Here is a 14620-nt window from a genome sequence, read left to right as displayed (position 1 = left end):
ATAGCCGATTTGCACCCATGTTGTTAGGGGAGGCCAAGGCGGTATCCGTTTGCTGCTCGCACTTTTTAGTAAAATGCGAGCAAAGACCGCTGCGAGTTTGCACCACTTACTTGTCTTTCAGACATGACGAAGAGGTGAGCGCGGTCAAGGGAGAACGCCATGTCTCGGAGAATGGTGCTGCCGTCTTTCATGATGGACACCGTCTCGTACTGCACACCTCCATGAGGAGGGCCGTCAATGCGAATCTAAGGAGAAAGACAATGAAGAGCATTAAGGACACGGACGGCCTAAAAAGTGTAACCGGTGCACTGCAGCAATCATCTGTCAAATGTCTTTCAAAAGCTAATTACAGCAATAGTACAGAGGAGCTCTTTCTTTGACATTGAGCAGAGAGGTTGTTAAAAAATCTTGAAAATTGGAACTTCGAGAGGAATGACAAGCATTTTGAAGTGCTTTGGCCTTGACAAATAAAAATGCATAAGGATTCCTCTGCCCTGAGATGACCTACACTGGCTCGGTTACATATCAACCACCAAGACGTCCCAGAACATTTTAAGATCACGTGCTGCTGCGTATTCCGATACAACCTTTTCATGTTCGATACAATACCGATACTGTACTGTCAGATACAGATAACAGTCTGATATGATAGCAGTAAGGAATATACATTATTCTATTTATGTTTTTGGTGTGCACTTAATCTACTGGGTCAAAGCCAAACCAATTTGTATGCCCTTTAAAGGGTGTGTCAAATGTTGGAAGAGTCCTGATCAAGTGACACTATTCAAACAAAGAACAATAGTCAGCAACAGTAGATATAAGAAAATATTTCCAAATATTTGGGTAGCATAAATCCAACCTCATGCTAGGTCCAGACAGCGCTGGATAGAAGAACAGGGGGAGAATCTGGAATGGACTGCTTGTAAATCAATGCTAATATCATAAATTTAGGAGGAGATTGATATATCCCAAAGGTTTTTTGGGCTGATGTCAAACTGACATCAAATATCACTATCAGATCGGGACCCCCTTAGATACTAGTGAAAAGGTGACAATAAAAGTCCTTGTTCCACTGCTGACATTATCTTAGTCTGTTTTTTTTTTTTTTCTGTTTGAAATCAGTAAACTGACCTCTCCACACCAAGGAAATTAAAGCTCCAAAGAAGTGAGTCGAGCTAGTAGGATGCACTGGAAAATATAGATTTTCCATCAAGTATCATGTTCATAATAAATGAAAAGGGGGGCTCGTTCTTGAATATAGGAACCCATCATACTCTGGGTAGGAGATGATATACTGCATGATACACTGCCAAGAAACATCTACAAATCTTGTTTGCTAACACCACCCACATTAACGAATAAGCAAATTGTATTCCTCATCTTATTCTATACAGGCAATGTTTGTAAGAAAAAAAACTGTTTTTTTTTCCTTTTGATTGCACTGATTAGCAGAATATCTGAGAGTGCCAAAATATGTTTAATCTACTTAATTAGTACTCCACATTGTCAAAAGCCCGAAAGGCATCAACAGTAGCCAAGTTAAAGCTCCGGGATTGTTTTTTTTTTTCTTCCTTGTGTGTGCGTGTGCCTGTCTGTGTGTGCTTGCTTTTAAAATGCGCTCTCGTCTGCTGTTGCAAAAGTGAAACTAAAGATTGCAAAGGGTTGGGGAACTGTCTCCATCTGCAGAGTCTGTCAACGGTCTTTAAATCTTGTCAAGAAAGAGCAGCGGGGCGGTAGGTGGGGGGCAGTTTTATGCTTGGTGCGCATTCACTTTTTCTTTTAGTGATTTACTCTCAAGGAGGAGGTGACTGGCTGACCCCTGCAATGCAGGATGGGGTTACCACTAAATTATTAGCTGATATTATTAGGCCTTTGAGAAATCTTAGCTCTGTTTGTCTTCCATCGGCCTGATGGATGATGGCCTAGCCCCAATAAAACTTGGAACTACAGGCTAAGTTACCACAAAAACAGTGGGAATAGCCATGCCATATAACCCCTCCCCCCCCCCCCCCCCCCCCCCCCCTCAGACTCACGTAACCGGATACCAGCACAGTTCCCAAACTCGATGGACGAATGTAAATCTTAAAGGGCAACACGAGGTTTCCGACGCATACGGGATGTCTCTTCATGTGAAATATCGCCGGCCCTACCCTCCCCCGTGAAAGCTGATGGCTCTATCATTCGACTATGGCCGCCAGCATCCCTGCGCCCGAACGTTCATCCATCTATTCAGATGCTCACAGCATCAGAAAGCAGGCCGGCACTCAATAAAGCATCACAGAGGGGAACGTCAAGGTTGTAAGTCAGTCAAGAGACGATGCAGTGGGAGGGTGGGAGCACTTTTGTGTATTTACTTTCATTGTATTTACACTTTTGTATTTATTTTTACAATAGCATCACTGAAAGCATCCACCAGAATCATAAACGGCAGTTTCCATCTGTTCATAATGCTCCATCAACCAGGAAGTAGTCTGCTGACTATGAAAAATCCCAACGCTATAAAACAATACGACGTGTGAAAACCATATGTGTGTGAATGCTGTGGCCGTGCGGGGGGCGGGGTCATGGGAGTGCCATCTTGTCCATAAAGCATGTCTGACATGGCTAAAGTGTGCGTACATTGTAGGAGCAGAAATGTGTGTCCTTGTAAGCAGGCACCAAGGATCACAACTCACCTGACCTTCAAACCCCAGGCACCCCCACAGTGAATTTCAAGTTTATCAGTTACACACACCTACACACGCACACACACACATACACACACACACAGACTGATGATGATTAGTCATATTAAATGAAAAGTTGGTGTGGTGCTTACGAAGCTTCTATACAGGGACTCCTGCTAATGTGACATGATTATATCCACTCCCATCATAATGTTCTTTACATTCTGTTTTGATTTATTGGAGAATCAAAGCTTTTGTTTTTCTCATTTTATTTCTAGCTTGTTTGTGGAATGCTTTAATGTGAATAAAACTGTAGGAAAGGAAAGCTTTTAGACACCTACGGACTCTTGTGGTACTTTGCCTGGCCTTGACCAATTCACACACCCACATCCAGTTGCTATTCATAATACCAAGTTGATCTTTTATAGTAACTGTAATTTATGGAAAAAATGTTTCATTCACACAGACACAAACACATACCAACGGCCATGCGGGCATATTTGTAGCATGTGAAGCCGTTCCACAGGATCACCTCTGGGTGGGCGAAACAAGCGTGCAAGGGGAAAATGGAAACGGAGGAACCATTGGACCAAAAATAATTCAGTGCAAAACACACTCTTAACCACACCACCTTACCCTCATGCTTCCATCTTGTAGTACCTGTGTAAGTGAATCCAGTGCCAAAAAAACCCTCCATTAACTCTACCTCAAACCATCTCCTCTCCGCCCCATTAGGCTTTATTTTACACGCTGGGTGTCAAGGTTGTTTTTTCTGTCGTGCCGCCCCTCTGCTTTGGGAGAAAACAACCCCAAAGAGCCACCCAACGTGTTGCGAGGTGATCCCCCATGATCCTTATAGACTACGGCTATTAGCCAGTGTCTGTCTACAGAGCACTCAAAAGTCTAGAAGGACATAAAATATCATGTTTCGCTTCTATTGACCACAGAGACTGTGAGATTACTTTAGATTGGATCCCTCACTTGCTGCATGACAAGAATTAGTAATCAGGAGTTAGGTGAAGTGAGCTGACTCACATCCAAAGAAGCTTTCACACTAAGTGAACTGTTTCTGTTGGTAACAGTGGTTAAGGACTCTTTACAACTTTTGTTGTTAACACTTTCAATGCCTACCTTTAACCAAAGAGAGAAAGAACCTATTGAGTGCCTGCCAATTTAGAGCATTCCGACTGATCTTTCAATGCTTACAGAATATTATGTTTTATGACTATGTAAATGAATGAAAGGTTAGACCCAGTCAGTCAGTGCACCATCGTGCCACCCAGCATACAGATCAGATCACAAAAATCTTTGCCGCAGGCTTGAGGACACAAAAAACAATTAGTCAAAGTGCATCGGGTTTCTCGTTCATGTGATTTTTGTCATTTCTTTTAGCAATATTGTGATAACACTGATAACCGTGCTACAGTCAGTTAAATGGCAGACAAGAAGCGGTTGGGGGGCCAATGGGATGGGCAGCAGGAAAGCCATGGCAGCGCCATCAGAGGCACCCTCCTTGTAGCTACAGGCGCCAGAGCCAGAGGGGTGCTTTTGATCAGAGTATGTAAGCACCCCGCCGAACCGTTTGAAGGTTGACCAAACTCCAATTCCGATTGGCCTTCGCTCACATTCCATTTCCGCTCCCTCTGCCCTTGCCCGTTTTGAACAGGCAGCCAGACTGTGATTCCCCCACTGTGTGAAGCAATTTGCTGAGTGCAAAGCAATAAATAAAAGCAAAAGTAGCGGTGCCTTGAAATGCATGTCTGCATTTTGCATCGTGGAGGCTGCCACTCTCAGATAAAAAGAAAATAACCTGCGGCAAGCAAATGTATTCCGTTTATTCAAATGTAAATAACAGTGTCGATGTGAGACTGATTGAGCTTTCCAAGAAGTTTCTTATTACTTATGACAAAGCGTTGATTCGTTTTCGGGACGCTTGGCTGATGTTGCAGCTTGGCTGAGTGGACACTTTTCTTCGTTTGTGAAGAATATTTCTGCTTTAACAACCACGGCTGCTCACCATTACCTAAAGCGATGTTTGCTTTTCAGATTCGGAAAAATCTATTTTCTCACCTCGGCCTTGAGGAAGGTTAGCTTTTTTGCAATGTGGATGCTGGTGGACGTGGGTGGCTGCCAACATTAACACAGTCATCTGAAGGAGGCGAGCACTCGGCCACCGGGTTTTGGCTACTCAAGCGGATTGTAACCCGCAAAAGGTTGACCGCAACGATATAGAGGGCATTCAACATTGACACCTCAGACCAGGAAGTAAGAAAAGCAAAGACAGAAAAACCTGTAATTTGTCCTAGAATAGTACAGACAGTATACTGTACATGGTAAACAGTGGAAGCTTGAATGTCGCCCAGCGAGGATGACGCGTTGAAACTGCTGCCGTGCATGATGAACCATGAGCAGCTTGGTGACCATCTAAATCAGGGGGAGCAGATTCTGGCTTGCAGTGTAATTAGATTTGACCCGCGAAAAAAATCACATCTAAATATGAAGAAGAGTAAAGTTTTTGACGTGGAGGCGGTGTTAACAAAGTTCTTATTCAGAGGTGTAAATAAAGGCTTCAGTTGTCGGTGAGGCCGTTAGACACCTCACATTTTTGTTTTTTTTATACTATAACGTATCATTATTAATTTCTGGTGTTACAGCTACATTTAGGTAAAATTGTGATTCTCCTTGTGAGTTTCCTTTGTGATTTTGTGAGTTCAATTAGCATTAGAGACTTTTGGCGTTTTTCCTTTCAGTTCAAATGTTTGCTGTCCACTTCATAAAGGCCATTCTTAATTTTTAACTTCAAAATCTATTCTAAATTCAAACTGTCAGGACCACCACTGTGGAATTGATTGTATTCTGTGTTCCACTATAGTACTTTAGAATCTGGGTAAAAAAAAAAAAATCCCACTCCCACGAGTGGCCGCAACCGTGCATTGGCACTAATCCAGTTCAGCCATTTTAGGTGTCAAAGTGAGAGACATTTGCCTTATCTTCCCAATCCCACACACTGGATTACTGTATATTTTGTAAAAGAACACAGCTTCTTTTTTTTTTTTTTCCTCTCAATGCACGGACACCCGACACTTACAGTATCCAAAAGAAGAGGCTTAGCTGAGGAAAACGTCTCGTTTATAAAGCCGAGTGATGTTGTGAAGCTTGTGAAAGGGACAGGTCAGAAGGATTTGGAGCAATCACAATAACTGTGCCTTACCGAGCACTTCCAAAGAGTTTGTCCGTAGCAATTGTGCCCAGCCATAGTAAAAGACAGTGAATGTGATGGCTAGTTATAGGGTCTGTAAAGCGCTTTGTTACAGCGACAGCTTTAGTGAAAGCGCTATCAAAACAAAAATTATATTTTAGATTGACAACCTGCAGGAGATTGACAAGTGACAAAGTGGTGACAGCTTTGAGGAGTCTGTATTTTCACTTAGATAAAAGGTTGCTATCTTGACCATAATGTAATTTAACAAATGTAGAAAAATGTAAAAAATAAATAAAATACCTGACCTCCGATGTTAACAAACTCTCTAGATGGTTTGTCTTGTTGACTAACGTAGGCGCGACTAAAAACATCTGATAGGCAAAAACTGACTCACGATTGATTTTACACCTCAGCTATGCACAAAGCATAATTTTGTAACCGAAGGTCGGGTGTTTCAATGGCAGTGACTGTGTGTGTGTGTTTGTGTGACAATGCCACCGAAGGTTTGCATCAAACTGTGAGGGGAGCTGGTAGGCAACTTGTCAGTCCACCCTGCTGGGAGCTGCAAACAGTGACAGATGACAGCATGTTGTATGGGTACTGATTCCACCTTTGACTTAACTACCACAGGACCTTATAATACTAAACCTCTGTTAAAGAGTTCATGCTTAGGGAAATTCCCCAAAATGCCTGCTGGTACGTAATAATAGCTTGAACTAAATATTCAAAGAGTTTTGAACCAGTACAATATTGCACATAAATATTTCGACCTGGTCAACATACATTTTTGGAGATATATGTTTTGCTGCAATAATAATCATGATAATAATAATAATATAATAAATTATATTTTTTCTTTTTTAATATAATTGTGCACTACTGATGATGATGATAATAATAATAATAATAATAATAATAATAATAATAATAATAATAATAATAACAATAATATGTGATTGAAGACTACTGATATAAATGATAAAAAGTTGCATGTTAGAAGTTTTTATATTCCTTTGCACGTATCTGACATAAAAGGAATTGTGGGATCATTAGGCAAGTGGAATCATTAGGCAAGCAAACAACCAAATGCAAAGTAATAAAATTCTAGGAACTTGTATTTTCCAATTTCCACCCCTATAGTCATAGATAACCGCAACGTACTATGTGGAGATAAATGTGGTTTCTATTCTGAATATGGGATTCATAACAATAGTTTCATCAACCTTTTGACATAAAACATTACGGAAGATATCATTTTTGGCTGATGGTGCAGTAACATCTGTTGCTATAAATACATGCGTTTACAAACGCACAACAAAACTCAACTGGATACAATGGATAAAATGATTCTTTAGAATGCAGAAGCATAAAATGCTAACTCGCATCTAATCACCTGACAGAACCTGATAGTTACAATGTACCAAGCACACACAGACATGCCTTCAAATGTACCTATTGTATTTCTTGACTTCAGATGGACTAAAATACAGATTACGGCCGCTTCTTGTGTGTCTTTCTTTCTTTTTCCTTCACAGCAAAGTCTCGCTCTGTCTCGATAACGCATCTAATCCATCACTGCTGTCAGCTTGAAGAATTTGTGTGTCAGTAGGGAATACTGTGCAGAATTGCGCTGTGCGTGTGTGCGTGTGTGTGTGTGTGTGTGTGTGTGTGTGTGTGTGTGTGTGTGTGTGAGATGCTTCGAACCAGCACAGCATTTCTGTAGTGCAAGATACGATCCCCATAAGTCATATGTTAGCCTGCTTCTGATTGGAGAGGCTTTTACGTGGTGATACAAGGAAGAAACATGGGGGTGTGGAGAGAGCAAAGACAGTAAAGGGGGAATAACAGTACATACAAAAACATCTCTTTGACCTTTTCTTTGTGCACCCCTAGAAAACCTTCAATATTTTTTTCCATTCCAAACCAAATATTACAGAGGACAACGTCATAAATTGAAGCCAAAAATGTAAATACACACATACTGCAGTTGTCCATTGTAAAGCCAAACTAAAACAGCATTTTTGATTTAAAAAAATTACAACAAAGCTGTAATATGAATTAAAACTAACTAAACCAAGTCGAAAATAAAATATAATGGAAAATTCCAAACTATTATAACCCTGGTCTAATAAGGAGGGTTGTAATTTGTCTTGGTCTGAATCAACACTCGAGCATAATAATTCTCTTCTTAACGAATTCCAAGGCCACTATATCTACTGAAATGACCTTTAGTCAATACCAAGTAATTACTTCATATTTTTGGCCAGGCAACATAAAGCTTATTGATTTGCCTCCGAGCTTTGCGCACAAGGTCTTTAACCTACTTTACATCTTCGCTCATGAATGCCAGATTGGAAGACAAGACTCTGTAGCCAAGTAATCACATGTGATGACCTTTTGCTTTTTGTATTGATTTCCGTCAGTATCAGAACACATCAGCTTAAAAGGATAAATGGGCTTTTTTAATACAGTACAGTGTATTTCAACCTTTTAGGGACTCAAAGGGCTTTAACAGTGTCCTCCACTTTACAAATTAAGCCCGTTTATAGTCAGGGCTTGTGTGATTGTGAGTTGTCAGGCGGGCGGGTGGAGGATGATCAGATGGAATAACCACTGATTGCATACAATTCAATCGGGCCTGATTGCCCGTGAAAGTGTTGATGCACCAAGAGCTGTTGGTGCAGAAAATGACACAAGTGATAAGGAAAGAAAATTGCGTTAGTGTTGCTATTAAAAGAAGCATTCAGAGTTCACAGATGGACAAAAGGTTATTTTTATTGATTAGAGTGATTGCCAATGGTATGAAATGTGCATTACCGTGACCTGTGGGACTTAAATAGACCATCAACTTGAAAAAGCATAAACTAGTTCAATGTTTTGGAATTTCAAAACATTTCTAAAACTGTACAGCTTTATAAAATGATGCAATAAAATCAAACAAATAATCAAAACAATCAAATAATGTAGTAATATTAACTGGTGAACAGTGGAGAATGTTTACCCTTAACCCTGAAGGGAAAAGCTTTAGTCCAGGGGTCGCCAAACTTTTGGAAGCTGAGAGCTACTGGATGCGGAAAGGCTATGAGTTTGCTATATACTTTTGAAATAGATAGTGTGTTAACATTACCTTTAATAATGACATTATTAGGGCCTGACCTACTGCATTTAAATGGCCGACAAGAATCGAATAGACCAATATTTGGCCCCCCACCCAAATTTATTCCATCCATCCATTTTCTATACTACACAGGATTGCAGAAGAAAGGGGGGCTAAAAGCTGCAAGTTATGAGCCAACCACTCAAACCGCATTAGCCAATCCGCTTCTACAAACATCCTCTGGAACAAAGTCTCACCAAGGCTTGACGAGCAGCCATCTACATCATGTCCACAAGCCATTCAATTCCATTTGAGTGCTGTAATGTTGCCGTCGGTGCCGTAACTTACAACCTAAAACGTGATTACACCAGCACTTTCTCTTCACTTGCAGCCCCCACTCCCCCGCCTCCTCCCCAATATCCCGTCGACTCAAAATCAGACACCACGGAAGCCATGTTTGGATGAAAACAGGCCTGAATAGTAGTCAGTCCAAACACAGACATTACAACATCGCAGCAGAAGAATGAAGCACCATGTGAGGTCTATATTTAGCTCCAAACACCTACCAGAGGGCCATGTGCTCGTGGTGGATGCGGGCCAAGGAGTTCCATGGGGAGAGAAAACGGATGGCTAGAGTTCCTCTTTAGTATTCAAAAGTGTCTGCATGGAGAAGCAACTCTATGTATAGTATGCCGTATGTAAACAGATGATGTCGCAATATGGTTGTAATATCCAGTTGAGGACAAGGGTTGCGAAAATAACATTAAAATGCCACTACTGCTATAATAAATACAATGTTTTGGTAACTAAGTATAATTTAAATCTGTATCATAACCTAGTTCTATGTTAATTTGGACCAAATAAAGTCATCTTTGCAATAAATACCCCAATATAAATTAAGATTAAAATACAATATATTATAGTGTATAATTAGATAAAGTACAATTTTGTATCAGTCGCTATGAGACAAAAATGACAGAAGTATAGAGCAAGGATTAATAGTTTCAAGTTTGTCAATAAACCCTATTTATCTTAGATTGGATTTCAGGCTGGACATTTTATAAATGTGTAGGAATGCTACACGACAGCTATTTCATGCAAAATAGTATCAGCGGAAATTCACAGCAAAAAGAAACACAAGCATAATGTCGTCATACCTGTATGATCTTGAATAATGTCACTGTATATTTCATGTAGCGTTTGATATAACTATTAAGGAACAATTCCCCTGGCTGATGAGCGAGTGGTTGATTAACTTTAGATCGCTTGAAGCCTTCGACAGCCAATGATGTCTTTCTTCATCAAGGCTGTGATAATGTAGGTCATCTTTTATAAAAACTCCTGCAAGCGCGTATGTTCTCCATATTCCTCCTAAGGAAGACCAAAAGGTGCGGATGGGGAAAAGCATCGCTGCCGGAAATACGGATAGCCAGGGAAACAGAATAAACCTCTTAACTAGGTATATTTTATGTATGTCTGGTGCCATATTCGCACTGTTACATTGTCATTGAGTTAGCTTGGTACAAGCCGTTTGTGCAGACTATTTTTTTAGCTTCAGAGTCCTGACCGGGCCAACCTGAATGCCTTACTTATCCTTATCCAAAATTACATCATCATAACAACATAATATGCATTCAATAAACTAATGCTTGCACTATCCTTAGTCCAATGCATACCACAACAGAACAGCACAGATGGCGATGTCACAACCTTTTGCCTCTTGCCTTAAGAAATCGACTCCCTTTTGATAAGCTCATTGAGACTGGGATAAGAAAAAACAACACTGGTGAACCTCTCACCTTGTTAAGCAGCAAAAGCACTGTAAGAGGGGACAAGAAAGTGAGATGAACTGCGGGGGGGCCCCGGGTTATCCAATCAGACCTTTGCAAGGCCACGATTGGGGGTAGCCTGTATTGTCTGACCCCATTCAACATGCTTTCAGAAAAGCAGACCAACCCCTCTGGAGGTTGTCATGGTAACCTGTGCTAATATGATCAGTGGGGAACCAGCTGAAAATGGGTATCACTGAGTGTCACTGCTTTTGATAGATGGATAGAGCGACAGACTGCAACACAGACTGACAGATCCCTTAAAAAAGTGGGATATTTTGATAATGAAGCATTTTGTTTGTAGAATTCAAGCATGTCGATTTGATACTGCAGAATGCATATTATGATGATTAATCAATGATGATATGATGTATCTCATACATCAATAAAAAATCAAAATGTGAACATTTAAAAGTCTGACGTATGCTATCTTAAAATAGTCAAGCTGTTCAAGAGTTCTATGTGTTATATCACAATTATAGGGTCACATGATTAACAAAAACTAAGCATATTGGATTCAGACCGATACCAATATAAGTTTCATTTTTTTGTGCACTCACTGATACTGATACCATTAGTACATTTGACATTTAAATTAAATTTAACATAATAACAAAAGATTATGAACAATGATCTTTCTCTGTGACGTAGGTGAAATTTAAAATAAGGCTAGTATTCATTTTATAATCTCAAAATTGACTCACAGTGGAAGAATACACACTGTAGATAGATGATGAGCATACAAAGAGTCTGATTGAGCTGAATAAGGACCGCGCATGTAATTGTGCGAGTTAGCCACTCTATGAATCTCCTCTAAAGCTTTTTAAAATTGCTCAACAATCTTGTGCCAGAATTCAATGCCAGCCTCGATCTGGCAGGAATAGAGCAAACCAGTTAAAGTATGCTAATTTGGTGGCACTAAATACACTGCTTTGAATATCAAAACCACACACACAATCACGCACACACGCAGACACACACACACACACACACGCACGCACACACACACACACACACGCAGACGCAAACACACAGACTGCCTGGGGCGAGGAATCAAAAACACACAGGCACTGACTCACAAACACAGGTGGTGCACATGTGCAATGCGCAAACCTGGCCTGTGCGCAAGGATGGCAGGAGAAAAATAGACAAATGGATCACAGCCACTTTATAAATCAATAAGTGAATGAACAAATGACATTTGCAACAAAGCGCCGTTATCAAAGCGGATCGGGGCGCTTTACAAGAGACTAGCAGTAGGACGCAGCTTGGCATGAATCAATGCTGAATAGGAAGGTAACAATAACAGTTAATAAAAAGAAAAAAAAACATCAGCCAGGAAGGAGCTTGAAGCTCCGCCCACCAAGCAAGAGTGACAGCCACATTAATTCCATTAAGTCTATTAGTATTCCATCCTCATCGCCTCACTGGGTCAATAGCCACCTCCATCAAACCACAAAGCGTCTGTTTCACTCTTCCACATGCAGACGGGAGCACTGAAGGATTTAAGGGCAAATGGATGAATGGAAGCCCACACAAAAGACATCTCGGCTCAGCTCGGTTCTGTTCTGTCAGGTTCTGACGGGAGCCAGTAACCGGCTAAGGTGGCCCTCATGAGTCATTCACAAACCATTCCCTTAACTTCAAGCCTTTGCTTTTTGTCACTAAAACATGTTGATGACTGTCAACTTGAACATTTCTGTCCCAGTCATTTAGGGGACAGTGCCCTTCTTGTTATGCTAGTTAATGTAATTAAATCCTTCACAAAATACAATAGTGTCATCTTAGAGTGGCAACGGGCGAGGAGAAATAAGTTGCAGCCTGGAGACAACCTTCTCCCATCTTCTTCAAGTCTGCCTCCAGCATGCAGCGACTGAGCAAAAAGTGGCCAACAGACACTTGCGGAGCAAATATGTAGGACAGCGCCATTAGAGCATTAGTGCCGGTCAGTAGCCTGCGTGTGTGTCTGCGTGTTTGCCTGAGTGTGTGGCCACCGTGGATGTGCAAGACGCACCACAGGAGGAAATATCATTTGATGGGATCCTCGATCAATGCGTTTTCCCAGGGTAACAAAAATTACACTTCAAAGTTGTGAAAACAGTGTGTTATAATCACGTGTTTGCAGAGAGGGTGACTCGTTACATCAAAGCAGTACCTATGCCCCTTCAGGGCTGAACTTTAAGGATTTCAACCAACGGCTTCTTCATTTACATGCAAATGATATTCTGTGTGTTTCCACGCACAGTGATGTGATGACGTTGAGCCGGGCGACTTGGGTTGTCCCAGTATACAGTAGGCTATGTATGCCGCAGGGTTTGATTTTGTAATATGTTAATTTCTACTTCCATAGCTGGCAATGTCCACACATCATATAGTAGGTGTCAGCTTTTTAGAATTTTGAATATTACATCACAAAATGTTTTTGGGCTCCGACTACAAGGGGGAGGAAACTGAATTTACAATAAGCAACAGTTTGGCAGGTTGGGAAGAATTCAAATTCAGTTTGGCTTCAAGCTGTTCTCATGCCACACCCACAAATTCATTGTCAAACTAAATATAAAACATACTAAATTACACATTTAGTATTTAAAACAACCACTATTTGCATTTAGAAAATTGTCGTAGCTGAATGCTAACAAACATTCCCAAACCAATATAGCATCTATGTGGCGGTTTTATAAAGTTTTAAACAACACATCGACAGACTGAGTTACCGAAAGTATTTGGAAAGGCTTCTTTGTCTCTGCCTGCAGGACTGTATTATACTGCCCTCGGTGGCCAAGTTGTGCACACCAGAAGGAGAAGCAATGAGTAAATCATTAATTTTTTATATTCCATTTAATTTTGTTATAACTACATGTCTTTGTTAAGTAGTAGTATAAAGAGTACTTTTTCTCCTTATCCTAAAACATGAATCATTTTACTTTGCATTTTAATTGGCAAGATTGTCCTTTCGGCTGAATTCAGGTGAGATAGTCACCAGACACTTTCGGTCATGAACAATTCAAGGAAAACTAATAAAAATAAATTACTCAAATTGTATTTTGTTTTTCTACTATCAAAAGCATGCACACACCGCTGGGTCTAAAGGGTTGTGACAGCTCGTCTCAGTGTGCACAGAGCAGCTCACAGAGACTATCTGTGCTCTGATAGACTCTCAGAGGGGTGAACATGATCTTTCCTGCTGTCTACCCTGACTGACTCATGCCCATATCACCTGAGGGATTAACGGCTTCCTTCAAATGAACCAGTTTTTGTGACCTATGTCTTGCGTTAATAAACTACAGGGGAACATTTAAGGTCAAAATAAACCAGTTTTGGGGTGGTGGTCTCCCTCCAATTTCAAATTTGGAAACAGTTTCTTTTCAGTAGAAACTAATGGAAATGCGTGTCTTTTTGTTTTTGTAGTTGCAGTGAGACGCAATAAAATTTCATTTCCTTTTATAGCCGCCATTACAGTTTTGCTCTTTGCCATCACTGCTACCTTTCGTAGGGGGCATCATAAAAAATCCAAAGGGAAAGCAAAAGGCACTTGAAAATTTGATTATTTGGATGCTCGCTCAGCTGGAGACTGGCGTAATATGCTGACATCTCTCCAGACATCACACATTATGACGGCTCAACTTCAAAGCGTTTGTGTGCTCTACATTTCAAGCTGTGTATTCTTCCAAAAGTCTGTTTCAAAATTGTGAGACTTTTTGGAGAATCAAAAGGTGATCCCCCCCCCCCCCAAAAAAAAAAAATAGTGTGAATCTAGTGTGAAATACAACAAGGATGCACGTTACGGGTGTCATTTTGTCTTTGTCGCACCTCCGTGTAATGAGCA

General features: G+C 40.7%; 1 protein-coding gene across 1 annotated transcript in view; it reads right to left on the bottom strand.

The window, feature by feature from the left end:
- The window catches only part of plxna2 (plexin A2), a 141910-nt gene that overhangs the window by 77058 nt on the left and 50232 nt on the right, over positions 1-14620 (bottom strand). The window contains exon 4 of the mRNA XM_049755054.2: positions 111-245. Within this exon, the coding sequence (XP_049611011.1) occupies positions 111-245 (135 nt within the window). The remainder of the gene's footprint in view (positions 1-110; positions 246-14620) is intronic.

Source organism: Syngnathus scovelli, chromosome 2 (genome assembly GCF_024217435.2).
Source record: "Syngnathus scovelli strain Florida chromosome 2, RoL_Ssco_1.2, whole genome shotgun sequence".
Classification (NCBI taxonomy): Eukaryota; Metazoa; Chordata; class Actinopteri; order Syngnathiformes; family Syngnathidae; genus Syngnathus; species Syngnathus scovelli.
This window is presented reverse-complemented; position numbering and strand designations above follow the sequence as displayed.